General features: G+C 38.7%; 1 protein-coding gene across 1 annotated transcript in view; it reads right to left on the minus strand.

Annotated features, from left to right (window-relative positions):
* Positions 1-6011: 6011 nt before the first annotated feature.
* gpsm1b (G protein signaling modulator 1b) overlaps positions 6012-25778 on the minus strand; it is a 32402-nt gene continuing 12635 nt past the window's right edge. Inside the window, exons 2-14 of the mRNA XM_051892523.1 lie at positions 24527-24748; positions 24271-24406; positions 22456-22598; positions 20927-21050; positions 20671-20786; positions 20046-20201; positions 19241-19349; positions 19046-19160; positions 17995-18065; positions 17577-17741; positions 12061-12217; positions 11331-11536; positions 6012-10002 (exon numbers count right to left, since the gene is read on the minus strand). Of these exons, the coding sequence (XP_051748483.1) occupies positions 9805-10002; positions 11331-11536; positions 12061-12217; positions 17577-17741; positions 17995-18065; positions 19046-19160; positions 19241-19349; positions 20046-20201; positions 20671-20786; positions 20927-21050; positions 22456-22598; positions 24271-24406; positions 24527-24748 (1918 nt within the window). The 3' untranslated portion in view covers positions 6012-9804. The remainder of the gene's footprint in view (positions 10003-11330; positions 11537-12060; positions 12218-17576; positions 17742-17994; positions 18066-19045; positions 19161-19240; positions 19350-20045; positions 20202-20670; positions 20787-20926; positions 21051-22455; positions 22599-24270; positions 24407-24526; positions 24749-25778) is intronic.

A 25778-nucleotide genomic window follows, 5' to 3' on the forward strand; every position in this document is an offset into this window, starting at 1 on the left:
CAGCTAATTATTCTTTGATACATAGTTATGCCATAGAAATATACAGAGCTACCACAAAAACGGAAGTTCAAAGACAATATTATAAAGATGGCGGCGCACTTGTTTCTCTGGCGCATAAGGTCTGTAGAAGCTGTGTTCCCATTCAAGGGTCCCTATGCAGTGTTCACTGCTTCACTGAGCACAGGGTTCATGCTGAAGTTCACCTCATTCAAAACACCCTGCAACATCATCAGAGCATATTAGTAGAAGAGTTTGAGGTATGATGTAAATAAACTACTGTTCAAAAGATTTCTTTTTGAAAGAAAGAAAAAAATTATACTTTTATTCATCAAGGATGCAGTAAATTGATCAAAAGTGACATTTAATGTTACAAAATATTCTATTTCAAATAAATGCTGTTCTTTTCAACTTTCTATTCATGACAAAAATCCTGAAATATAAAATGTATCACGGTTTTCACAAAAATAGGAACTGTTCCCTTTCGAAAGGGAACTCTACACTGCGTTTTACCGCATTATGGGGAACGTCACTCGTGAACCGGTGTCTGAAAGCAATGTATCAAATCCTGCCAATCCTATTGGCCGGTGACAGCCTATGACGTCATATGACGCGGCCCTGAAGTATAAAGGAGCCGCCAGTGAAGCAGTCAGTATCTTTTCGTCTTTCGGGACTGTTTTGTCTGATCGCGATTACTTCGAATCCGGTAAGAATGTTTATGTCTAACAAACGTTTCAGAATGTGTGTTCACCCGTGTCCCAGGTGTTTGACACTCGGTGACACACACAATCTGTGTGTTTTTCTGTATGGGAAAAGAGCACGTGCGGACAGTGCTTGAGCGCACTGTCTGTGTGAATTCTGAGCGTCTGCCTATTTAGACGTTCCGTTCTCGTTTGGCCCTCTTCTCGAGGGAAGAGGTGTCGGCATCTGTGCCTGTTGGTTATGACCCCGCTTGTGCTGAGGCAGAGCGGTGGCTGAAATCATGGGGTTTTCAGGTGGAAGCTCGCTGAGGTGTTTGTGAGAGGTGTAATCTCTCTCAACCTCCAGCGGCTAACGAGTATGAGCTGTTGGATGGCGGTGACGTCCATTCGCTGGCGTCATTGGATTCAGCGGCGAGTGCTCTTCTAACCTCCTGTGTATTGTTTATTCATGTAACATGCTCAGACGCTTCTTACAGTCAGGCTGACAGGCTGGGCCCATGGTGAATACTTTTCTGATGGCTCGCCTTCTGGCTTGATAGTGAAGAGACTCTTTTAGGCTTAAAAGAACCCTAGATTCCATCCTTCCATGTGGAAAATGAGGAGTCTTCGGTCTTCGAGCCGCAGGAAGGTAAGCTGGGTCTATATTTTTGTTTTAAAATATGTCGACCTTGTTTTTCCTGTATAGTTTTTCCTGAGCATGTAGATGGGAAAAGATAGGGTTTTTTGGGCATTGAAGCTCCATTAGGTTGGCTGGGACGATTTATTTGTACTGTGTTTTGCCACAAAATGGCTGCCTTTCAGCCACTTTTGGTAGAGTAGCTTCTCCTCTGGGTCTTAGCTAGAGTTTGTTTGAGTTAGCACTCTTTACTTCAGATAGATCTATGTCTGTGTCGGCCTCCTGGGCCACCTGACATTGTTTGCTGGTTGAGCTTTGCTTTACTTAAGTTTCCTGTTCTCTGGTTGAGTTCAGAGGTTGAGTTTAAGCCCCTATAGGCCCACAGCTTAGCCGACCTAGGCTAGAACTAGGGTTTAGGTGATTTACTAAAGCATTCACCCTTTATTGCTACTATCCCTTGTCAGGTTGTATAGTTCCTAGTTCTGGCCTCCTCTTATTTGAGTTGTCAGGCCATATGCCCATTACCTTTTTGGTGTAGGTGCTGGTTAGATAGCAGCTAAGGTGGCAGGCTGTCACTAGCCTCCCCGGTGCCGTTGTCTCAGGTGGTAGGCCCTTATCTTTGTTTAGATAAGTCTATGCTATGTTGCTTAGGCCCCACTTTTCTAGAACTTCATTCATACTGAATTTGTCTTTCCCCTGAGCCCCTTGAATTAGCATTCAAGCTTGAGGTTACGGTGTTAGCTTGGTTTAGCTCCCGTTCTCTAGGGTTCAGTACAGATGTGTTATTCTGTTTGGTGAGAGCATCCTTTCTTTTCAGGATGGTATGTATGAATAGCAAAGCATTGTGTTTGCTTTGAGTTCTAGGTTAGCACCTGTTCTTATGAGTAGTAGGCTTGTTTTTAGCCTCTGTTAGAGCATGGTGACTATTTGTACTCCCCTTGCTTTAGGGTTATTGGTGTTCTACTGAGTACATGACCTGATGGATTGCATAGCTCAGGTTGAGTGATAGGGAACCTCACTTTTAGTTTGGTTCTTTTTAGCTCCCTTTAGAGTTGATCACTGCCACAACAGCTTTTTGTGTCTGTGGAGTTGAAGGCTCTGGTAATCTGAGCCTCCTTCTAGCATGCTAGCTTGTGATTTCACAAGTGTTGTTGGTAGATGTTCATGAGTTTTGCACGCTTAATTTAGCCCTGCCACAGGTTTATGCCCGTGTCTGTCCGAAGTAGTAGGCCACCTCAGGCCTCCTTCAGACCATAGCATATGTTGTTGTGCCCCCTTTCTGTTCGGGCTAGTGTGTTTATGTACATTGCCTGCTGGAATGTGTAGACTTAAGCTCAGGTTGTGTTAAGCTAGTTAACGGACAATTGTTGGGTTTTAGAGCTGGTTCCCTTTGAGCTTGGTCACCTGTAGAACCACTAGCTGGCGCCACGTGTCTTTTGGAGTCGCAGGCCCCGCTTGGGCCTCCTTCAATTAACATGTTGGCACAGTTCTGTGTTGGTTTTGCTATCACTGCCACTGGCTACGCCCGAATCTGCTATAGCAGGCCTGGTTTGGGCCTCTCTCAGAGCATACTGGCGGAGTTTGTACACCTCTTGCTTTAAGAGTAAAAAGTGTTTTACTGAGTACATGGCTTGTTGGTTTGTGCTGGATTTTTTTTAGCTCTAGTCGAGATAAATAGTTACCTCACTAAGTAAGTCTGGTTCTATTATGGCTCATAGAACTTTGAGTTGCCACTAGCTGACGCCACGTGTCTGTGAGCTGTAGGCCCTCAGGGCCTCCTTTGAGAGCACGTTGGTGTATGTCTTTGTACTCCTCTTGCTTAGAGAGTAAAAGGTGTTTTACTGAGTACATTGCTGAGTGGCCGTTGGCTCAGGTTGAGTTAAGCTAGTTACCGCTATTGTTTGTTGGGTTTTAGAGCTGGTTCCCTTTGAGCTTGGTCACCTGTGAAACCACTAGCTGACGCCACGTGTCTTTTGGAGTCGCAGGCCTCGCTTGGGCCTCCTTCAATTAACATGCTGGCACGGTTTGTGTTGGTTTTGCTATCACTGCCACTGGCTACGCCCGTGTCTGTTGTAGCAGGCCTGGTTTGGGCATCTCTCAGAGCACGCTGGCGGAGTGTGTACTCCTCTTGCTTTAAGAGTAAAAGGTGTTTTACTGAGTACATGGTCTGTTGGTGTTGGAGTTGCCACTAGCTGGCGCCATGTGTCTGTGAGTTGTAGGGCCTCCTTTGAGAGCACGTTGGCGTATGCCTTTGTACTCCTCTTGCTTAGAGAGTAAAAGATGTTTTACTGAGTACATTGCTGAGTGGCCTTTGGCTCAGATTTAGTTTATCTAGTTAACCTCACTTTGGTTCGGTTTTCTTATGTTTGCTCCCTTTGAGCTTGAAACACTACCACGAGCTGACGCTACGTGTCTGTCTGAAGTCGTAGGCCCGCCTTTGGGCCTCCTACAGAACATGATGGCGTATGTTGTACTCCTCTTGTTTTAAGAGTAAAAGGTGCTTTTACTGAGTACACTGCTTGTCGGATTGTGTTAAGTAGACTATTATGTGGGCACTCTACAGTCTTACCTGCTGGTTTAACTCGGTTTCATTCTGAACGAGTTACATGTTTATGGGTTCTTGCTTTCAGCAAGCTAGCTGTTCGAGGTGTGTGGCCTTAACAGGCCGCCCTTGAAGCTTTCCCACCCCCATTTCTGGGTGTTGAAACTTAAGCAGATTAAACATGTAGCTTCACATGTTGGCCTTTAACAGGGCTGCTGTGTTATTTTATTTCTACACTGTGTAGAACTGTTGTCATGTTGTAGGCCCCTTCTTGGGCCTCCATTATTTTGTGCCTACAGTACGGTCTATCTGTTAGGTTGAGCTCTGTACTCCCCTTGTTAGGGTCATCCTGCATAGTGCTTAGCTCCCTAAGCTGGTCATTGGTTGAAGGCCTCTATGAGGCCTCCCATTTGTGATCCAGCCCCCAAGCTGGTTAATGTGCTCCCCCTGTCGGGGTGTTTGAGTGCACAGCCTCCTCAGTGCGAATAATCAGGCACTGAGTAGATCCTAGGATTGAGCAGAGTTTACACCCCTCACTTGTAGGGTTAAGAGCACTTAGCTGAGTCCTGCTCTCTTGGATGTCCATGTCTATGCTCGGGTCTGAGTTGCTTACTGCCTCTTTGCAGTCACTCTTACTGGATATCTTCTCTGAAGAATGCATTGTTGAGGCTCTGCGTTCAGACAGGTTGCTGGCCAAGACTAGGTTGTTATCGGACCGGGTCGGCCTCGCTGGTGGCATTTGGGGTGACTATGTCCCCTTTCTAGTGACTGGCTGGGGTTCCTTCCGGCCCCCTGGCTACATTCCCTTAGAGGGACCCTCTTTCCTCGGAAGGTTCGGTCCCAGAAGCCTTGGAGCGGCCTTGGTAGGCCTGCTGCAGAAGGCCTCTTTGAGGCTTATAGCTTGGGCTGTTGGCCGTAGGGAATGCTGTCACTGAAAGCCTTTGTTGACCTGAGGGGAGTTGCTCTGGCATTTCATGTGAAACTGCTAGTTGACGTTTGTCTAGCCATCTTCTTGGCATGCACTCCCCTCAAGCATGGCGGCGTGGGTATATTGTTCCCCATAATGCAGTAAAACGCAGTGTAGAGTTCCCTTTCGAAAGGGAACGTCTCAGGTTACGTATGTAACCATGGTTCCCTGAGAACAGGGACGAGACACTGCGTTCCTTGCCATGCATCGGGGCTGCCTGCTGAACAGTCCCTTCAGACGATAAGATACTGACTGCTTCACTTGCGGCTCCTTTATACTTCCGGGCCACGTCATATGACGTCATAGGCTGTCGCCGGCCAATAGGATTGGCGGGATTTGATACATTGCTTTCAGACACCAGTTCACGAGTGACGTTCCCCATAATGCGATAAAACACAGTGTCTCGTTCCCTGTTCTTAGGAAACCATGGTTACATACGTAACCTGAGACGTTTTCAACATTGATAATAATCCGAAATGTTTCTTGAGCAGCAAATCATCATATTAGAATGATTTCTGAAGGATCATGTGACACTGAAGACTGGAGTAATGATGCTGAAAATTCAGCTTTGACCACAGGAATAAATTACACTTTACTATATATTCATATAGAAAACAGCTATTTTAAATTGTAAAAATATTTCACTATTTTTACTGTATTTTTGATCAAATAAATGCAGCCGTGGTGAGCAGAAAAGACTCTTACAGAACTCTCTTACACTGTGATGTTTCTTCTAAAGTTTCTTGGGAGAAATAAAATTGGAAACAAATGACTTAATAGTTTTCGTACAGTAAAAATATAGAACTATAAAATGATTGTGGAGCAGCTCAAATGATTTGAGCAGAAGAGACTTATTTCAAAAACACATAAAACTGACCCATGTATATATGTGTATTAACAACTATATGTATTTATATGAAAATACATATACATACATTTTAAAATATATATTAGTCAAAGTCCTTTAAGTACTGGAGCGATGCTTGTGGGTAAATTTCCCTCTTCACTTCCTGTGAAGTGATGTATTGATGTTTCTTTATTCTCTGTGGCATTTGCAGTGCATGTTCACTACCTTTGGATTGTAATCCCACTTAAGATGGTATTTAAAATGTGTTTTAGGAGAGAAGTTCCTCGTGTCCTGTATTTTCACACCAACATTTCTCTGTAGAAGAAGACGAGTGCTTAATATAATTTTCATCAACATTTTATTAAAAGCAAGGGATTCATTCCCATGTCCATTGAACAGAAAATAAATATAAAACAGTTATGTACATTGGGGCAGTGGCTTTTCAAAGGCTTTCACACCCATTCACACATTATTACAGCACATGGAAGGCAAATCATAACATAGGGAGGGAATCATTCAGTTGCACTTTATTTTACAGTACGTGTACTTACAGTGTACTAACCTAAGAAAGTACTGAGTAATCTAAGGTAACTACATGGGTTAAGGTTAGGTTTAGGGGTAGGTTCAGGGTTAGTACCTAGTTATTATCCAGTTATTACAATAATAAGTACATAGTATGTACTTGGGGAACAGGACTGTAAAATAAAGTGCTACCAATAATTCAGGACTAGGAAATATTCTGTTAAATCATTAAATATATATATTTTTAATAATTTAATATTCTGTATTTAACCTCATCATGTCATCATCATATCATGAATCTAGTACATACTTCCAATATTTGACTGATTTGCTCACGTAAGATTAAGTCATTTGAGTATTAAAAATGAGGGCTAGTTTTAGTTTCAAGCATCATACATCAGTAGAAACATATTAATCAATATGAATCAGCTGTTTAGATTCTTAAAACAAAAGTAACTTCATAAATATTTAAAAATAATACATAATGCATAACAGACTTTCTTTAGTAAAAAAAAAAAAAAAAATCAAACATTTTTATGGCATTTGCTTATTTCTGCCACAAGATGGCAGTGAATTGACTTGGAAGTATTTTAATTCCCTCCAAAACAAGACATGGAAAAAAAAAAACTACTAAACTTGCTCAAATTGCTCTACTTCCAAAATACTGCAGATTTACACTTCAAAATGACTTAAAACATTAGTCTGCTGATCATCGGCCACAAATGACTAAAATATTGACCGACTAAACTGCAGGATTCAGAGACTCGGAGCCAATTACGGAAAACTCATTAATCACTCATTTGGTTTTGGAAGTAAAAGCAGCTTCAGTCGATTCAATCAAACCGCAGTGAAGCGCGAAAGTGGGACCTTAAATTAGCTTTTGTGCACATGAACATTCACATACTTTAATTTTCCCACAATTAGCAATACTTAAAAACTCTTTTCACATTTTTTTTTTTTACAGATATTTATCAACACTTTCAATAAATACATCTGTGGAGTTACAATATCCTCGAATTCAAAAGAGACAGAGAGAGAGAGATGGAAAGAAGGTAAGCAGCCCTAATGTCTGTCAGCAGCTCAATGAAAAACGCCATATAAAGCCGAACTGAAATGCACTTGCGATTAAGAAGGTCAAAGAGACTGGGAATACTGTCAATAACACACACCAAACCAGAACAATACTGCTCGAGTGCTGCGAAAACACAATATCAAAGAATACAATCAGAGTCTGCAGGTCGAATTAAGGCAGTGGACGAGAAACACGTGACAATGAGGAGGTTTGTTCTGAACGTCTGAAACAACAGGACGAATTCACTGAAGGATCACACAGTGTTATCTACTGTCCCGCCGTCTGTTTATACACTAATATAAGAATGAATATAGAATCAACCAGATCCACAAAGGCCAGCAACATTTGCATGTCACAATTAAAGCCCAAAGTGTACTTCATTTTTTACACGTATGTGAGGGTCAGCGTACAGACGCGAATTTTGTCATCAGAGGAGAGTGAGAAATCGAGTCCCCCAGGAACTGGATCTTTTTTAGGACCCCAAGTGATGCCATTGGTGAAATAGGTTATAATTAGTCAAGACATCAAGATAACAACTTTTGATCAAGCATTACCACCTGGGTCCTAAAGGAGACCCGATTCTTGGGGGGGACTCCATTTCTCATGACACAGGAATTTTGTAACCGGTCGCATTTAATTTTTTTATTTTTTTTTTGGCAGTAATTAGTTTATCCACAAGGTGGTGACCGTGCCCTGGGGCGTCGATTCACAAAGTAATCATTATGTAAACGTTAAGGGAACATTCCTTCATCCAAATGAAATGAAATGAAATTGAACATTCCATTTTATCATTCATCAAACATTTTGTGAATGTTACTTTTGAATGTTCTCTGAACATTCCGAACAAGTAGCAACATTTAAAATCATTAGATGAAAGTCCAACGAAAACATTTCAGGAAAAACACTCCATGAACAATGTATAAATAATGTTAATGTTTTGAGAACATTAGATAACTTTGAACGAATGTTCTATTAATGTTACTGGAAGAACATTTGTTCAACGTTTGTTTTGAGAGAACCTTGGCAGAACGTTCCCTGTAAGCTGCAGTAAGCAGTCAGTAAGTAGAGCTTAATATGTAACTAATGTGATGTTTGTTGATGATCAGATGGAGAAGATCGTTATAAGAGTGTCTGGATGCCGTATTGTTCCTGTTATGATGTGTAACGCAGTAACTACAGCGAAGAAAAATGGCTTCAGAGTTTTTTAGCACTGCCAGATGTGTAAACTGCGCATGCATTTGTTTATCCGGTCATTTTTACCCCGAGAGGATTTTAACCTAACCTTTTCCCCGAAAATACTAGTTAATATTATTGTGTTGTACTAAAACTTACTGACTTTGCTCATAAGGATGTACTTGTGGGCAAACTTTCCACAATTGTTTTTGTACTTTCTGGGTTTTTTCCCCCAAACTTGGTCAAAAATGAGCGGCCTACAAAAAAATTGCTAATAAATCTCTCATTACTATACTCTTTTATTGCCAAATACTGGATTCAATCTTTTTGTCAACTTGTTTTCTGTAAATAAGCACAGGTTTTGTATTTCCTTTTGGAGCTGACTGATCGTAGGCTTCATGAATCAGCGTAAGTGAACTTTTTTCATCTCAAACACTGAGGTGCATCCGCTCAGTTCCGTCCACCTATTTTGTATGCAAATTTTGGGATTTTGCATTTAAAAAAACAAACAAATGCTGGATGGAAATGACAAGATGCGCCTAAATTCAAAAAAATGCACAAAAAATACCTGTGCACTCGATTGAGGCGGATCATAGTTTATGTGCATGTCTTCTCATCGGCTAAAACAATGTTGGAGACATATTTTCCGAATAAATCCCTCAATGCACAACCGAAAACTAAGCAGAGACTGTGATTGGATAACTGGACTAAGAAGCATCTCACAAACACCAGCACCCGAACGCAAGAGAACATGACAGCGTTTTTTGTGTTTTGTCTCATTTATGATGGAGGAAAAAAGAGGCTGATTGCAGCAACTTCCATTTTTAGTTCTGATATTTTGCGTTAATTTCCCAGGAAGTGATGATTTTGTTCTCTTGAACACATGGGATGGAAATGCTGCTTTATTCGCAAATGTTTTATGCCCTATTCCAATTTTGCAAAGTTAAATTTGCAACTTTTGATAATGCTAATGAGGCCTAGGATCAATCAGTTCCAAAATGAAATCAAAAACCTGTGATAATTGAAAGAAAACAAGATGAATTCGATTTTTGGTGATAATACAGCATAGGGAGGAGAGATTTAGGCTGGTGATTTTTGAATTTAGGTAAAGGATTTTCAATAAAGCTCAAGGGTTAATTCCTTCTGTTAATGGAGTGCAAACTAAACGACAGCATCAGTAGACGCAGCTGATTCTCAGTGAATTCGCCCAGTTTCTCTCATCAATATAAACTCTGTCATGGATCATTGGCTGTAAAGCACAGGAGGCGTAAACCTGCACCGTATACTGAGATGGCACTTGTGTTATTCATGCGTCTCTTTGTGCACATTTCTTCTCATCTCATGAAAGAGTCCGTTTCTCCAGTCATTCACCCAGAGTCCGCGTCTGCCGGCTCTCCCTCGGCCTCGTCCGGATCCTGTTCGTCGGATGGGAGATGCACGCGCTGCTCGTCCATCCGTTTGGCCTGAACTCTCTGTATGAGGCTGAAGAAGTCCTCGTCGGGGACGGTCGGGGCGCGCGGACCCCCTTCAGGAGGAGAGCAGCGCTGGTCGTCTATCCTGGAGGACTGAACAAACAGAGAAACAGACGGTGAAGAAGAAGAGCTGGAGAGAAACTGACCAGCGCTGATGTCACTGACTTAGCATCATAGTTTTCCAGTGCTGTTTTGAATCACCGAAACGAACTTTGTTTTGCCTAGATTTTCTTCAAAAGGATGTCTAGATATTGTTAGTGTTAATATTTTGAATTAGTATTTTTCATATATATATATATATTTTATTTTATTTATTTATTTATTTATTTTTTAAATGTCTATTTAGCTTCATTTCTGTTTTAATTTTAGTAATTTTAGTACTTCAACAATTCAGCATTTCTAATTTAGGTTTTAGTAATTTTGCTATGTGCTTTGTCATTTTTATATTTTGTATTTATATTATATTATTTCTTAATATTTTGTATTGGCTTTTTTATATTTTTCAGTTTTCATTTTAGTCTTTTTGTTATGTGATTTTGCTATTTTTTGGGGTTTTATTTCTATTTAGCTATTTTTATTTCAGTTTTAGTCATTTTAGTACTTCAACTTAAAAAATAACTGAAATAAAATAAGTTTCAGTTTTCATTTTACTATTATTTTAAGGTCTAGTCGTTTTTGTTATGTGCTTTTATCATTGTTATATTGTAGTATTATTCATATACTATTATTATATTTTGAATTATCTTTGTTTATATTTTCAGTTTTTAACTTAATTTTAGTTTTCGTCCTTCTTTATGTGATATTGTCTTTTTTTTTTTTTGGTGGTGGGGGGGGGGTATTTCTAGTTTTAGTTATTAATTTTATTATTTTATTTTAATTAGTTGCCAAGTCAGCATTTCTAATTTAAGTTTTAGTCATTTTGTCATGTACTTGTAATTTTTATTGGGTTTTGTTTTTTAAATATTTCTATTTAGCTTTATTTTCTTTCAGTTTTAGTTATATTATAGTATTTATTAATATTTTTATTTTACATATTCAGTTCTCATTTTAATTTTAGTTTAGGATTTAGTCGTTTTGTTTTGTGCATTTGTAATTTTTTATTAGGTTTTGTTTAAGTATTTCTGTTCAGCTTTATTTATTTATTTATTTATTTTCAGTTTTAGTTTGAGTAATTTTATTATTTCAACTTCAGTTTAAACTTACCTAGAGTCAATTATTTGCCAAGACAACATTTTTAATTTTCCTTTAAGATTTCCCTCTAATATTTAGATTTGGTTTCAGCTTTATTTCAACAATTTTCAATAGTTTTAGTTTTAGTTACAGTGATAATGTCACATGTTAATATTACAGAGGAATCATCACTGTAGGTTCAGAGCCAAACTAAAGACACACCAGACGGGTCACGGCGGCTCCGCTCTCACCTGGCACTTGATGAGCATGTTGAAGAAGTCATCGCTGGGCTCCGCGGGGTCGCCCTCTCCACACAGGTGCCCCAGGTTATTGTGGGTAATTCTGAGTCCGGGCAGGTTACTGACGCTCACCCTCTGATCGTCCAGACGGCGACTCTGAGAGCTGGCGATCAGATCGAAGAGCTCTTCAGTTTGAGGAGACGAGAGGAGACTGGCGTCTGAGAACAACAGAGAGAACCCGTGATAAATCATCTTACACTGCTTCTCATCTTACACTTGCTTTGCCCCGCCCTCAATCACTGTAGTTGTATCTGAGACTGGAAGAGTTTGGTTCGTGTTGTTCATGTTGAGAAGACGCTGTTTTCTGCTGCCAAAGCAAATCCACTTTGATGAGATTGATACGGTAAAACCGACGCCATCGTTACTGTTCGTATCACTGTGTGTCAAGTGCTGAAATTCAGATATGGTAATGAGCATTTGGTTTCTGACCAATCACAACAGACTGGGCCGTCTGACCAATCAGAGCAGAGCAGCTCTCAGAAAGGCGGGGTTTAGAGAGACCGAATTCTTGATTGAACCGTTTCAGACACTGAGAAAAGAGCTGATGCTGCAGTGGATATTATGAGAAAATTAAAGTGTTTTTGACTTTGGATGAATGTAGGAGAACTTTAACGCAAAATTGGAAACTTTAAAATAGCATAATAAGGGCAATCTTGAGCGTCAGAGAGCTGGTGTAACTGACCGATCATGTCGTTCAGGGTGTTTTCGTCCGCTCCTCCTGCATCCTCTCCATTGGGCGTCTCGTCCAGCTGACAGCGCTGGTCATCCATACGGCTGCTCTGAAACTTACTCAACAGGTCGAAGAAGCAGTCTTCATCTGACGCGTCACGGCCCAGCTTCTGCAGAAACACACATCAAAACATCATGAGTAAAACAACTGATCAGTTATGATTACAAAACCACATAATGCTACTCACATAAAAACAATCAGACCAATGACGACAATCATGGTGTGTAGCAATTCAAAGAGAATGTAACAATTATTATTTTACATTCATGCATCACTCTTACAACCTTTAATTTTGAATGAGCCTAAATCACATTTTAGTACAAGTCATATGCAGCATATGGATATTAAAAAATAAAAACACACAAGAAACACACACACACACACACACACACACACACAACAGTACATGTAGACCCAGGGAGAAAAAATATATTACACCCCAAAAAAATTAAAAGACAAAAACAATTAATTATAATTTTCTATTTTCTATTTTTTTTTTTTTTTTTGCATTGTGATATATTTTTCATGAGAGTTAATTATATTCAATCCCCCAAAAGTCTCTTTAATTTTGCTGTTTTATTTGTCTTGATATTTTTTACTGCTTATTATAAAATTACTGTAATACATACATTGCAAGATACTTTCATCTATGATAAATAATACCATAATGTAAATATTTTACTATTATTTTAAAAACCTTTTCACAATATAGTAATGTGAATTTGAATTGTGACTTTGTCACAAATAATATAACAATGCAACAAATCTTTATGATCCTATAATTTTTTTGTTACATTATCAAAAGATATTATTATCAGCGCTCTTACAATCCAAATGCAGCATGTGAGTGAACCTCATGTTTTTGTAAAAGGTGGGGGAAAATAGGGAAAAATATATATATTTCACACTCCCCCAACCCCCCACCAAAAAAAGAAACAATGAATTTAATTGCTCTGAATTAAATGAATTAAGTAATCTGTTTTAGCTTTAACTCTTTTTTTTTTTTTTTTTGCATTGCGACATTCTTTTCATGACAGTTAATTATATTTAAACCAAACGTCTAGTTAATCTAACGTGTTCAGACGCTTTACTTCTTTTTTTGTTTGTTTTTTGTAAATAGATTTGTTTTAATGTATACTATAAGATTAATGTACTACAATACAATTCAAAATTGCCATACATTTCAAGATACTATCATGTATGATAAATAATAACATATTTATATCCCCTATAACACTCGTGGTGTTCCCGATCCTGCAAAAAAAAATAGCTTAGAAATCTCTCGTTATGCTACCTTATGACCAAATATTGGATTCAATCTTTTTGTCAACTTGTTTTCTTTTAATTAAGACTTGTATTTCTTTTTGGAACAGATCGATCGTAGGCCTTATTTATTTGAGCTCAGTTACCTCAGTTTTTGAGTGATAATTTTGTGGATAATTGTGGATAATTTTGTCAGTTTTACATAAAATATGAAAAAAAAAAATGCACTGTTTATCACACTAGTGTGCTTTAATATTTAACCAGGAAATTTGTTTTGAAATGGTTTTTTGTTTGTTTTATTCATCAGAAAATGGCACAAAGTCACACTTGTGGTGTTCCCAGTCAAAAATGACCGGCTTGCAGAAAAATAACTTATAAATGACTCGTTACGCTATTTTATCACCAATTTAAAGAAAACAAGTTGATTAAATACAAAAAGATTAAATACAATATTTGGTGATAAAATAGCGTAACGAGATTTATAAGCTATTTTGTGCCATTTTGTACAAAATAAAAGCATTTCAAAACAAATTCCCTGCTTAAACATTAAAGCACACTAGTGTGATAGTGTATTTTTTTTTCATATTTTATGTAAAATTGATAAAATCATCCACAAATAACACTCAAAAACTGAGGTACATAAGCTCAGACAAATAAGGCCTACAATCGATCAATTACAAAAATAAATACAAAACCTGTCCTAATTAAAAGAAAACAAGTTGACAAAAAGATTGAACCCAATATTTAGTGACAATGTAGAATAATCAGAGATTTATAAGCAATTTTTGTAGGCCGGTCATTTTTGACTGGGAACAATGTGGAAAAAAACCCACAAAAAAAATTACAAAAAGTATCAAAAAAAATTAAACACACATTTATTTTCTCACATAACAGTAATGAGAATTTGCATTGTGACATTATGTTTGTGACAAATGTGTAAAAAAATCTTTACGATCCTAATTTTTTACATTTATTTAGGCCTGAAATATGACATGTTCTTGACATGTTTTGTGATATTCACGACCCAACCATATTTGAAAAATATTGTGACAATGGCGTATTATAAGAGCTGGATGAACCGCGGGTTCCTGGAGTCTTGGTCTGGTCATGTGCTGCTGTAATCTGTCCTGACGTTACTGAACGCTCATGTGAGCTCTTATCTCAGTCTCGACGGCTGTGTATCACAATGACCTTTCAGTGGCCAGCTACACACACACACACACACACACACACACACACACACACACACACTCCACAGCAGGATAATCAGAAACCAAATAAATCAAACAAATGCCCACAAAACCAAATCAAATGGTGGTTCAATGACACTGATCAGAACGCTTTACCTTTCAACACACATCTCAGTCATCTTCATTCAAATATCACCTTAAAAACAAGTGGCACAAATGCTAATGTCCTGTTTCAGTGATCAGAGATCTATTAGAGGACAGACACAGTCAATAACGGTGTAAAATGAGCCTGCGGAGCGACGCAGCCCTGTTCAACAACAGCATTTCAACATGACAGCAACTCTGTCCTGTATCATTCAAGCATTTTCAGACATTCACCTATTATGATAAAGATTAACAATCGCACCCAAACTCGTCGAGCAAATCAAACTGTGTCCTGAAAGCACAACGCAATGCAATATAAATCCAGCCGATCACTATGACAGTGATACTAAATAATAAACAATTATGAATACTTATGTAGCGATTCATTAATCCACAGCCAGATCATCCAATCACAGCTTTATCTGTCTCTTTCTGTCCATCTCTGTGTCTCACTGTGGGAAAACAACTCATTAATTTGGCTGTGATTATGGGGACGGTCGGGGGGAGGAGGTGGATTTAGGGTCGTTACACAACCTATTTTAACACACCCTCAAATAACTGTTACACTTTAAACACACAATCGCATTCAAATATATTCAAATACAAAGTCATGCACAGTAAAGTCTCACATTCTTCAGCCTGAATGTTTGTCATCCTTCTTTCCACCAGGATATCCTTCAGTGTCCGGTCTCTCCTACACCTTTCCCTTCACTGCGTGTCTGTCTCTGTTCAGCTGCTCGTGCATTTAGTTCAATAATTCAGTTACACTGAGGGTGAGATACGGAGAGAGAGAGAGTGAATGGACCGTGAAAGGTCTTTGTCCAAATAACATCATCACGGTTTCCATAGAAACCCCTGACCCCAGTGTTATGGCCTTTGATCACGTGCATAAACCCTAAAACACTCGCCTACTGTGTCACAGGTGTCGAAGGTCAAGGGCTGGGGTTTATTTTCGCACACCTGCATGTCACACAAATGACCCTAAAATTAGCTAAATGACATGAGATAAAGCTGCAGGAATATATCAATGACATGAAACCTCTGCACAATTACTGCTTTTGTGTTGTGAAGGTGTTGAGAGATGAAAAGAAATTGCATTAATATATGAGCAAGCTGTAATAAGGATCAAACCAAAGAATCAATCAATAAATGGTTGAATTAATTAGATAAAACAATCTCAATAGTAGACTAAAATCTATTGTTGTCTACACAGCAAGTGCTCTTATAATGTATAAATACTTTACTCTTTTGTTTTTGCATTACAGCAACAGGAGTTGGGAAAATAATGTCACAATGCAATATAACTTGATAGTCCTAAACAAGTATCAGCAGCGTTCAGTGCAATGCACACGGTCATGTTTTCATATATTCTTCATCCTCTGGGAAAGTCACATGCACACTGATGCATTAGCAGCAGCGCAGCTGGTCTGTATTGATTAACAGAGGAACACAGAGAGCCGCGGCTATCAAGTGAAACCTTTAGTGAAGCACTTTAAAACATAGATTCGATTAAAGCCCTGTAGACAGACACATCTGCACACTTACTCTGTACTGTGACTGTCAGCAAAAACGTAGTCGTCTCACTAAAGGAACACTCCACTTTTTTTGAAAATAGGCTCATTTTCCAACTCCCCTAGAGTTAAACAGTTGAGTTTTACTGTTTTTGAATTCATTCAGCCGCTCTCCGGGTCTGGCGATACCCAGAGACAGATCCGGAGATCGGCTGAATGGATTTGAAAACGGTAAAACTCAAGGGGCACGCAAGAAACTTTCAAAACACCTTAGACAGACAGACAGACAGACAGACAGACAGACGATAGATAGATAGATAGATAGATAGATAGATAGATAGATAGATAGATAGACAGACAGACAGACAGACAGACAGATATCAGACCATCACCATTTTGTCTATTTAAACGGGAAAATATCTAAGATAACGTCAGTAAATTATGGAGTGCCACAAGGATCTGTGTTAGGCCCTCTGTTGTTTTCAATATATATATGATAGTAGATAGATAGATAGATAGATATCAGACCATCACCATTTTGTCTATTTAAACTGGGAAAATATCTAAGATAACGTCAGTAAATTATGGAGTGCCACAAGGATCTGTGTTAGGCCCTCTGTTGTTTTCAATATATATATGATAGTAGATAGATAGATAGATAGATATTAGACCATCACCATTTTGTCTATTTAAACTGGGAAAATATCTAAGATAACATCAGTAAATTATGGAGTGCCACAAGGATCTGTGTTAGGCCCTCTGTTGTTTTCAATATATATATGATAGTAGATAGATAGATAGATAGATAGATATCAGACCATCACCATTTTGTCTATTTAAACTGGGAAAATATCTAAGATAACGTCAGTAAATTATGGAGTGCCACAAGGATCTGTGTTAGGCCCTCTGTTGTTTTCAATATATATATGATAGATAGATAGATAGATAGATAGATAGATGATAGATAGATAGATAGATAGATAGATAGATAGATAGATAGATATCAGACCATCACCATTTTGTCTATTTAAACTGGGAAAAATCTAAGATAACGTCAGTAAATTATGGAGTGCCCCAAGGATCTGTGTTAGGTCCTCTGTTGTTTTCAATATATATGATAGATAGATAGATAGATAGATAATGTTAACGATATATAATATATAAAAATCTAAGATAAATTATGGAGTGCCGCAAGGATCTGTGTTAGGCCCTCTGTTGTTTTCAATATCTATGATAGATAGATAGACGGAAGAACAGACAAACCTATAGATAGATGGACCTAACCCTAACAGACAGATAGATAAATAGATAGACAGACAGATAGATAGACGAATGGACGGATGGGTGGATAATCACTCACTGGAGGTGTGACATGAACAGTGATGTCATCGGTGTCCACAGGCGAGTCGAGCCACTGTCTCTCATCTGACGACTGACTGTCTGCGTAACTTTTGCTTCTGTTGGTCTGAGACAGCAGGTTCCTTGACCTCCTCGAAACATCATCAACATCCTGAGCATCTCCATTCTGCAGCCGACAGCACACATGAGCACGTACAGTCATGGCAAAACTACACGTCTGTGTTTCTGCACTGGGTGACCATGATTCTGCCGAGTAGGACATGTTCCTGGATGTGGCTCCAACATTTTGATGTAGATTCTAGGGTTAGGGTTTGTTTGACAGGCATTTTGTTCAAAGACTAACAAAAGATTTTGACTCGTATTATACACGTCCTGCATGGCAAAGTCTTGGTCACCCAATCAGATGTTGAGCATGTGACCTTTTCAGAGTTGTATTTCCAGAGGTCGACACTCTCCATGCTGTTCTTCTTGCTGAATTTGGGTCTGGCTCCTTTTGGAGAAAACAAGTACAAGTTTATAATAAATAATGAAATATCAATTTACATATCGCAGACATTTGCTTCAGCACTGATTTGCTGTCAAACATTGTTAGGAAAGGTCTCTCACTGAGACGCAAAAAACAAAGAAGAGATTATTTGTATATATTTACAGCTACAGAGTAATGAAAACTAAAGCCGTGTTTCCACTGCAGGAACTTTCCCCAGGAACTAGAGACTTTGGGGTGGTACTCGGTGTGTTTCAACCACAGGGACCAGGGTCTAAATGAAGTTCCGGGTAAAAATTGGTCCCTGCGTGCAGTCAACCAATCAAAATGCTGCATGAACTCAACCAATTAGCATGTTCAGCGCCCGAAAGTCCCACCCCCGAAAGTTCCTGAACTTTGAAAAAGTACTACCTTATGAGCAGGGACTTTCTGAGGGGGAAATTTTTACCCAGAACTTCATTTAGTCCCTGGTTCCTGCGGTCGAAACACACAGAGTACCACCCTAGTTCCTGGGGAAAGTTCCTGCGGTGGAAACGGGGCTATAGTTGTTTGATATTCGAATCAACAATGGAGTTTAAAAAATACAACCGATGGACTGACGACAAGGTTCAGGCTTTTTTAAGCTAACATGCGGAGGACGCAGTACACAGTCCAATGTCACCAGATTAATCTTCAAGGGAAAAAAAGTTCCTGGGAAAAAAGTACCAGGGACAAATCGAGCCTTAATATAAACTCATACCTCAACCTCATTAACACTACAAATCCACCTTAAATAAAGACTTCTACTTCATGAACTAAGTTAGGCAAGTCTGGTGAAATTTTTAATATATAGAGGAGACCAGGGCTAGTTGTCGCATAAACTATATTGCATTTTAATCAGATATATGTTGTGGAAGATGCCTCTTTTTTAGTATAATTCAATGTCAAAAAAACGAGCAGATTCCCATTGCACAAAGACCATATAGTGGAATAGGTGATGTGTTTACCCTGGACTTTAAACTCCGACTCAGATGGAGAGAGATCGCCCTCCTTCACCCCGAGAGCCTCCATCAGCTCTTCCACATTCATCCTGGCCGTCAGCTCTCCGTTTCTGTCCCCGATCTGAGAGCAAGCAAAGCAAATGTCTGAGTTACACATGAGCGAAGCAGGAGCAGCTGCTGGACGTCAGAGTCTGGCTTCACCTCTCTGGAGATGTCCAGGTGTCTCCGGGCGTAGTGCAGAGCCTGACGGTGGTTTCCCAATGACACGTAAGCATTACCCAGACTCCAACAGGCCCGGCCCTCCCCGACCCTACCAAAGACAGACAGCATGTTATTGATCAAGCCGACTTTCCACTGCACATTCAAAATGGTGGCCGATGGACCAGAAGTCATTCATTTCTTATGGAGAGCCACACAGGGGCTGTGTGGGGTGCGGATCCGATTTGCGCTTTGGATGCGTTTATTAAGCTACTACACCATATGCGACACACCGACCGGATGTGACATATTCCAGTGCACTCCAATCAAATCAGTGTGTGCGAGGTGAGAATTAACAATCCTTTTTTGTTCAAAGAGGCAATATTGTGCCCTTTTACATAGTCTTGATTATGTTTTTGTGCTCTACTAGAACAGGTTTTCATGCTTGAATGTTGATTATTTTCCTCATATTCTCCATTGTTGCAGCTCCTCTCTTCAAAACACGTCCCCCTTCACTACTATTATAAATCTTGGTTTTGCCAGGATTGTGTTCGTCTGAAAGAAGATACACCTAGGATGGCTTGGCGGCGAGTAAATCATAGGATCATTTTCATTTTTGGGTGAATTATCCCTTTAATGTTACTGTAAAATGCAGAATAATACAACTGCATGGAAATACTAGGCTAGATACACAGAGACATCGATCATAATGAAAGTTCATAACGACTGCCACTAGAGGGCAAATGCAGACAGTCGTGTCTGAATGATGTACGCAGTAGAAAGAGTGAAATTTTGTGTGCGTTCACACCTGTCGTTGAGCTCTTGAGCGATGAGCAGGTGTTTGAGGTGATAGTCGATGGCACGCTCATACTCCTGCAGCAGCGTGTACGTGTTTCCCAGACTGTAACACGCTTGAGCTTCCATCACCTGATCCTTCAGTTGTCGAGAGAGCTGAAGAGTTTTCCTGGAGAACACAGAAAATCGAGGCTAGTTGCTGATATTCTGCTCTATATATGGATTGGGTTCAATGTAAGAATATATTTAAAAAGTTTGGGGTCTGTAAGAGTCTCTTCTGCTCACCAAGACTGCATTAATTTGATCAAATTTGCAGCAAAAAAAAAAAAAAAAAAGTGAAATATTTTTGCAATTTAAAATAGCTGTTTTCTATATGAATATAAAGTAAACTGTAATTTATTCCTGTGATCAAATCTGAATTTTCAGCATCATTACTCCATGATTCTTCAGAAATCATTCTAATTTGCTGATTTGCTGCTCAAGAAACTTTTATGATTGTTATCAGTGTTTTTCCACTTGCTTGTTACATGTGAAATCTTCTCTAGATGTCTGTACAGCATCATTTCTGTTTCTTTAATTTAAAAAAAAACACCCACAGGTGTCCTGCATCCTCTAGATGGCGCTGTAGTCATGATTACCTGTAATACTCTGTTGCAGCATTGAACTGGCCCAGGAAAATGAGAGCGTTGCCTAGGTTACTGTATGCTCTCCGCTCGGCTGCCTTGTCGCCAAATTCCTTTGCAATGGAAAGACGCTGGAAACAACAAGGAGAGATTGTGTGTTACTTTGAAATGCAAATCCCTGTGAAATTCCAATGCAGAAAATGCAGATGAAATCAAATCAAGAGCGCACAGTTTAAGTGAAACGAGTTGTTTGTTGACATGAGGGTTTTACCTCTCTGTGGAACTTAATGGCCTCTACAAAATTACCCAGCAGGTAATGAGTGTTGCCAAGGTTACCGAAGGCTCTTCCCTGGGCGGCTCGGTCTCCCAACTCCTTCACCAGAGAGAGGTTCATCCTAAAACAGAGTTAGGAGGACAGAAACAACCAATAATTAGCAGTTTGTTGTTATTTATTATTATCAATAACACCTTTGTGATATGTATAAGCGACTGTCATGGTGGCCGAGCAATTCCACTGTATTTTTTACAAATACTACACTTGTTGTACCACGAACTGTATTAAGAGTTTTTTAGGGGAGAATGTAGTTGTTTAGACCTGAAATATGTGACTATTTTACAATTTGTTTAGACGTTTTCAGAGATGTGAGCTCCAGGCCGTCAGCGGTCGTTCAGAGCTCGTGTACCCGCCGAGAACAGCTTCATCTCGGCCAGTGCTTCGGGGATTTGCCGCTGGCTCTTATAATGCTTAAACATGAGATATAATTCATTTTGGGTACATAAAACAGGCAATCTTTGGTCTTATTAATCTATTACTTGTTCCTGAGCAAATCGAATTGAGCTATGTTAAATTTGATAATTTAATATTAAGGCTATATTTAACACATCCTGTAGAGCACTGCTTTTGTATATTTGACTGAATTGTACAATTGTGTTTATTTCCTATAGTCATTTATAATGGCTATTCTTGTTCATTTAAATATTGTTGTTCAATAAATATTATTTTATATAAATATGGTTCATTGCCTCATAAAACGTGTAGACAGTCTCGCACCTTTGTACTGAATGTTGTGATTCATCTCGGAGCTGGTCGCTTTGATTCAAGGAAGTTTATTCAAGAACATTTTGAAAACAAAGGGGAAAAATTCTTCCAGACAGAAGGCTGCTGAATGAAATATTTAGACTTATATTTAAAGATTTCAATTGCATATAAAATCTCTATGCATTTGGATTACAGAGTGAACTTCAAGTGATGCATATTTGTCAGTCATGCATAAATGAAACAGGTCAGATTTCTGTAATAGCACTAATAATCTGAATGTGTTTTACGCTATAAACATTTTTATATATTTATCATTTGATATGGTTTATTAAAGTAGTTTGCAAATCATACTTTTTAACTAAATAAATGCAATTATTTTTGCAGGTTTATGCTGATTTGAATAAAAGCATGTTGAAAACATGATTATTTAATCAATAAAATGTGACTGTGATTTCTTTGAGTGCAGAAATCTGACCTGTTTCATTTATGCATGACTGAAGAATTTTGTATTAAGTATTTGTGAGCTCGGAAGCGCAGATTTCCCTGGTCTGCATGTTTTCCAAATAAATGAGGGACTGTTTGAGGCCGTTTCTCCTCCGTCTGACACCTCTGGTCTCTTGGCGTCTCATTTATGTGCCGTTTAACCTTCTGGATCTTCTAAATGTGGCTGTTAATAATGAGCAGTTGAGCAAACGGGTCTCTGTGGGCTGGGATTAATGATGCTGGGATACTTCAGTAAACAATCCAAGTGTTGGACTCACTCATAGAAGGCTGTGGCTCGCTGCAGCGTGTCTCTGACGTCAGAGGGAAGGTCTCCGGGATCTTGAGCGCTGCCCCACAGCTGCTGCTTCCCTTTGGCATGAAACACGTTCCCGATGTTATACAGAGCCCTGGCCTCCCCGACCTGCAGAAACACATTCAGAACATCAGCCGTTTGTACAAGTGTCAAGGTTTAACCCTCTGGTCCTCTTCAGTCAAATAATGACGTTTTAAAATTTTAAATGTTTTTGCTTCATCGGAGTGGGATAACACTTGGTGACTTTTGTCACATTAGCTATGTGAACACACAAAAAAAAAATCATGGACATGATTCGGATATGTTAAAGATTCTGAAAAAAATAGTCACTCTTTCACGGTGCAAATGTGTGAAATAAAATCAATAATTCAGCCACAGAGCAGTAAAAAAACAAACAAACAGCAAGGAAGAGGTTACACAAGAGTACAAAAACATACACACCCACTCAAACACACACACACTTACACACAATACACTATACACACAAACGAACTGGTGTGGCTGTAACAATATGGTAAAATTGAGCCAAAAGACTCAAAATAAGAGGTTGAAATTAGATCAGATTTCATAATTTAACATAATTTTTGTTACATTTTTATTGAATTTTAATGTGTGTAATAAAATGCCCTCATCTGTATTCAGGTTTGACTAGTAAAATGAATGCAAAAACTGACACTTCAAATCAACATTTCAAAAAATTAAAAAAAAATTAAAAAATCTAAACCTTGACAAAAAGTAGTCTTTGAGAATGTCTAGTAATAAATCCAAATCCACAACTTAATAAAAATAAGTATTTATATCTAAAAACCACTAGAGAATTTTGTAAGCCACTTTATTTAGAAGTATATAGGCATCTAGTGGTTACAACATGGCATTATAGTTAGTTTTTCTTTTTTACTCCCACCAGATGAACTACTCTACCTTCAAAAAATTGGATTTTGAATGCCTTGTCTCTGTTTTAACATGAAATATTGCTTTAATTGAAAAATAGTTTAAAAATATATTAGAAAAAAATTGTGTATTATTTTCAATGGGGAAAAATAGCTAATAAAAATTGTATAAATATTGCATAGTATCATAAAATCCCCTCAAACTGTTAATTAATAATCAAAAAAATATTATTGAACAAAAATATATTGCATTGGTTTCCCTGAAAAACAAAGAAATTACATTTCAAGGCTTCAGTCACTTTTGACCACGAAGGAGCCAGGTGTGACCAAACAAAGAGGACCAGTTACAATTTCACATCCTTTTTAATTCAACAGACCAACCTTTCTGACAGTGTGTTGACAAGAAATTTCACACTGACTCTGAAACCAAGAGACACTCTTAGAAAAAACATTTACTGTGGTTCTAGGGCTCTTGACTCCATTTTAAAGAACGCTTTATGCCAAAAAGGTTCTAAGGAGAAATGATTAAATGGTTACATAATACTTTTATTTCTTCCTAGTGATAAAGTAAGTTTAGCTGTTTAATTCACAAAATTTAATCACAATAAAAAACGAATTGTAACAAAATTAAGCAACTACAGTATAAACCTCAGGTTGTTTGATTATCAAATCCATCAATGTGTGTTTCCATTTAGAGAGTATAAAAATATATAAGTAAAAAAAAAATAAAATAAAATTAAAGTACATAAAAAATAAACCTGGTAAAGTAGTGTTCTCACTCTCCATAATCTCAGACTGTCTGTGCATTAACCGTCTGATGAATATTGCTCACAAACCTGGAAGTCACTTCCTCAATCTCGAGTCAGATGTAACAATGGTGTTTTTCTCACCTTGTCTCCTTGTTCTTGAGAAATGTCCAGGTGTCTCTGACAGCACACAGCTGCTTCATCATAGCGGCCCAAAACCTTCAGAGTGTTTCCTAGATTCCCACTGGCTTTCCCTTCTCCGATCCGGTCCCCGATCGTCCTAGATTCAAATGCAACTCAGTTTGTTTTCTTTATACACAGATTTGCATGAAATTGAACTCACATTTGAAAGGGTAATTTGACTGCAATCAGTCTGCGGCAGTGAGTTGTTAGTCCTCACCGAGCGAGCGTGAGGTCGTGCCGATGGTACTCCAGGGCTTTGCCGTACTCCTTCAGGTAGAAATAGCCGTTGCCCAGCTGGCTGTAGATGGCACTGAGGGTCTTGAGATCTTCTGTTCCCACCTGCACAGCAGCTTCGAAGAACGCTGTGCCGCCTTTAAAATCTCCCGCTTTACACAGTCTCTCCCCCTCCAGCGCCAGCTCCAGACAAGAGGCTTCCATTCTGGAAAACACAAGCAGTGCAAGAATAATTTGTATGAAAAATGAAACTGATGGGCTTTCTCAGGAAAAATGGCATAATGTTGTCAAGTTTGGTGAAAAGCTGAACATTGAATTGTTTGAGATGTTGCACAGTAATAGGGCTGGACTAGCCAGCTAACATATATGTTCTAAAAATTAATTTTTAGAAATTTTCAGGTATTATGTTTTGTTTTTTTGTTTTTTAAAAAAAACCTACTTTTGCGAACTAGTCCTAGGTTTTTCACTCAATCAGAACCAAACCAGTGCAGTGAGATTCTCTGGAGTCTGATTGTCAATAATTATCAAAAAAAAAAAAAAAAGTTGAAATTTCGATTCACGGTCCCTAAGGGCCGCCAAAACGTTCGAAGTGGGTGGAGCCACTTTTACTAAAATGGCTGTAACTTAGAACAGAATGAGATATTTTCACCAAACTCAGCACACATATGTAAGAGCTCATTATGTGGTCGCATGAAAAATGACACGGCGACTGGCCACTTGGTGGCGCTATAACTGTAAAAAAACATGAAAATGGCCACAACTACTTCACCGTTAGTCCGACTGACTTGAAAATTGGCTTGAGGTGTCTTTGTTCAAGGTGCCATGATTGTCTGGACATTGACGCATCTCGAAAAACATGTCCGCCATCAGCCAATGAAGTTTGAGCAGTTATCAGACAAGGTTAACGGAGACCGATCGGAACAAAACTTGCTGAGCCTGTATAAGAAACTCGAAAGAAATCAGCCACGCATTTTTCACATGCGTAAAAGATCGTGTATCACGTGATTTTTCGCACACGCCCACGACATTCGTACCACATGGTAGAACTCCTCATTCTGAGCAACTTTGCCTTAGTTGTTCGTTAAATATTGGAGATTATTTCAAAAACTAACTTCGGTGAACTAGTCCTAGGTTTTTGGTTCAACCTCGATAGAACCACTCCTGCACAATTCTCCAGACTATCAAGGTCAATAGTTATCAAAAAAATGTTGAACTTTTGCCTTTGTGTAGCTATA

Source organism: Ctenopharyngodon idella, chromosome 5, assembly GCF_019924925.1.
Source record: "Ctenopharyngodon idella isolate HZGC_01 chromosome 5, HZGC01, whole genome shotgun sequence".
In the NCBI taxonomy this organism is placed as follows: domain Eukaryota; kingdom Metazoa; phylum Chordata; class Actinopteri; order Cypriniformes; family Xenocyprididae; genus Ctenopharyngodon; species Ctenopharyngodon idella.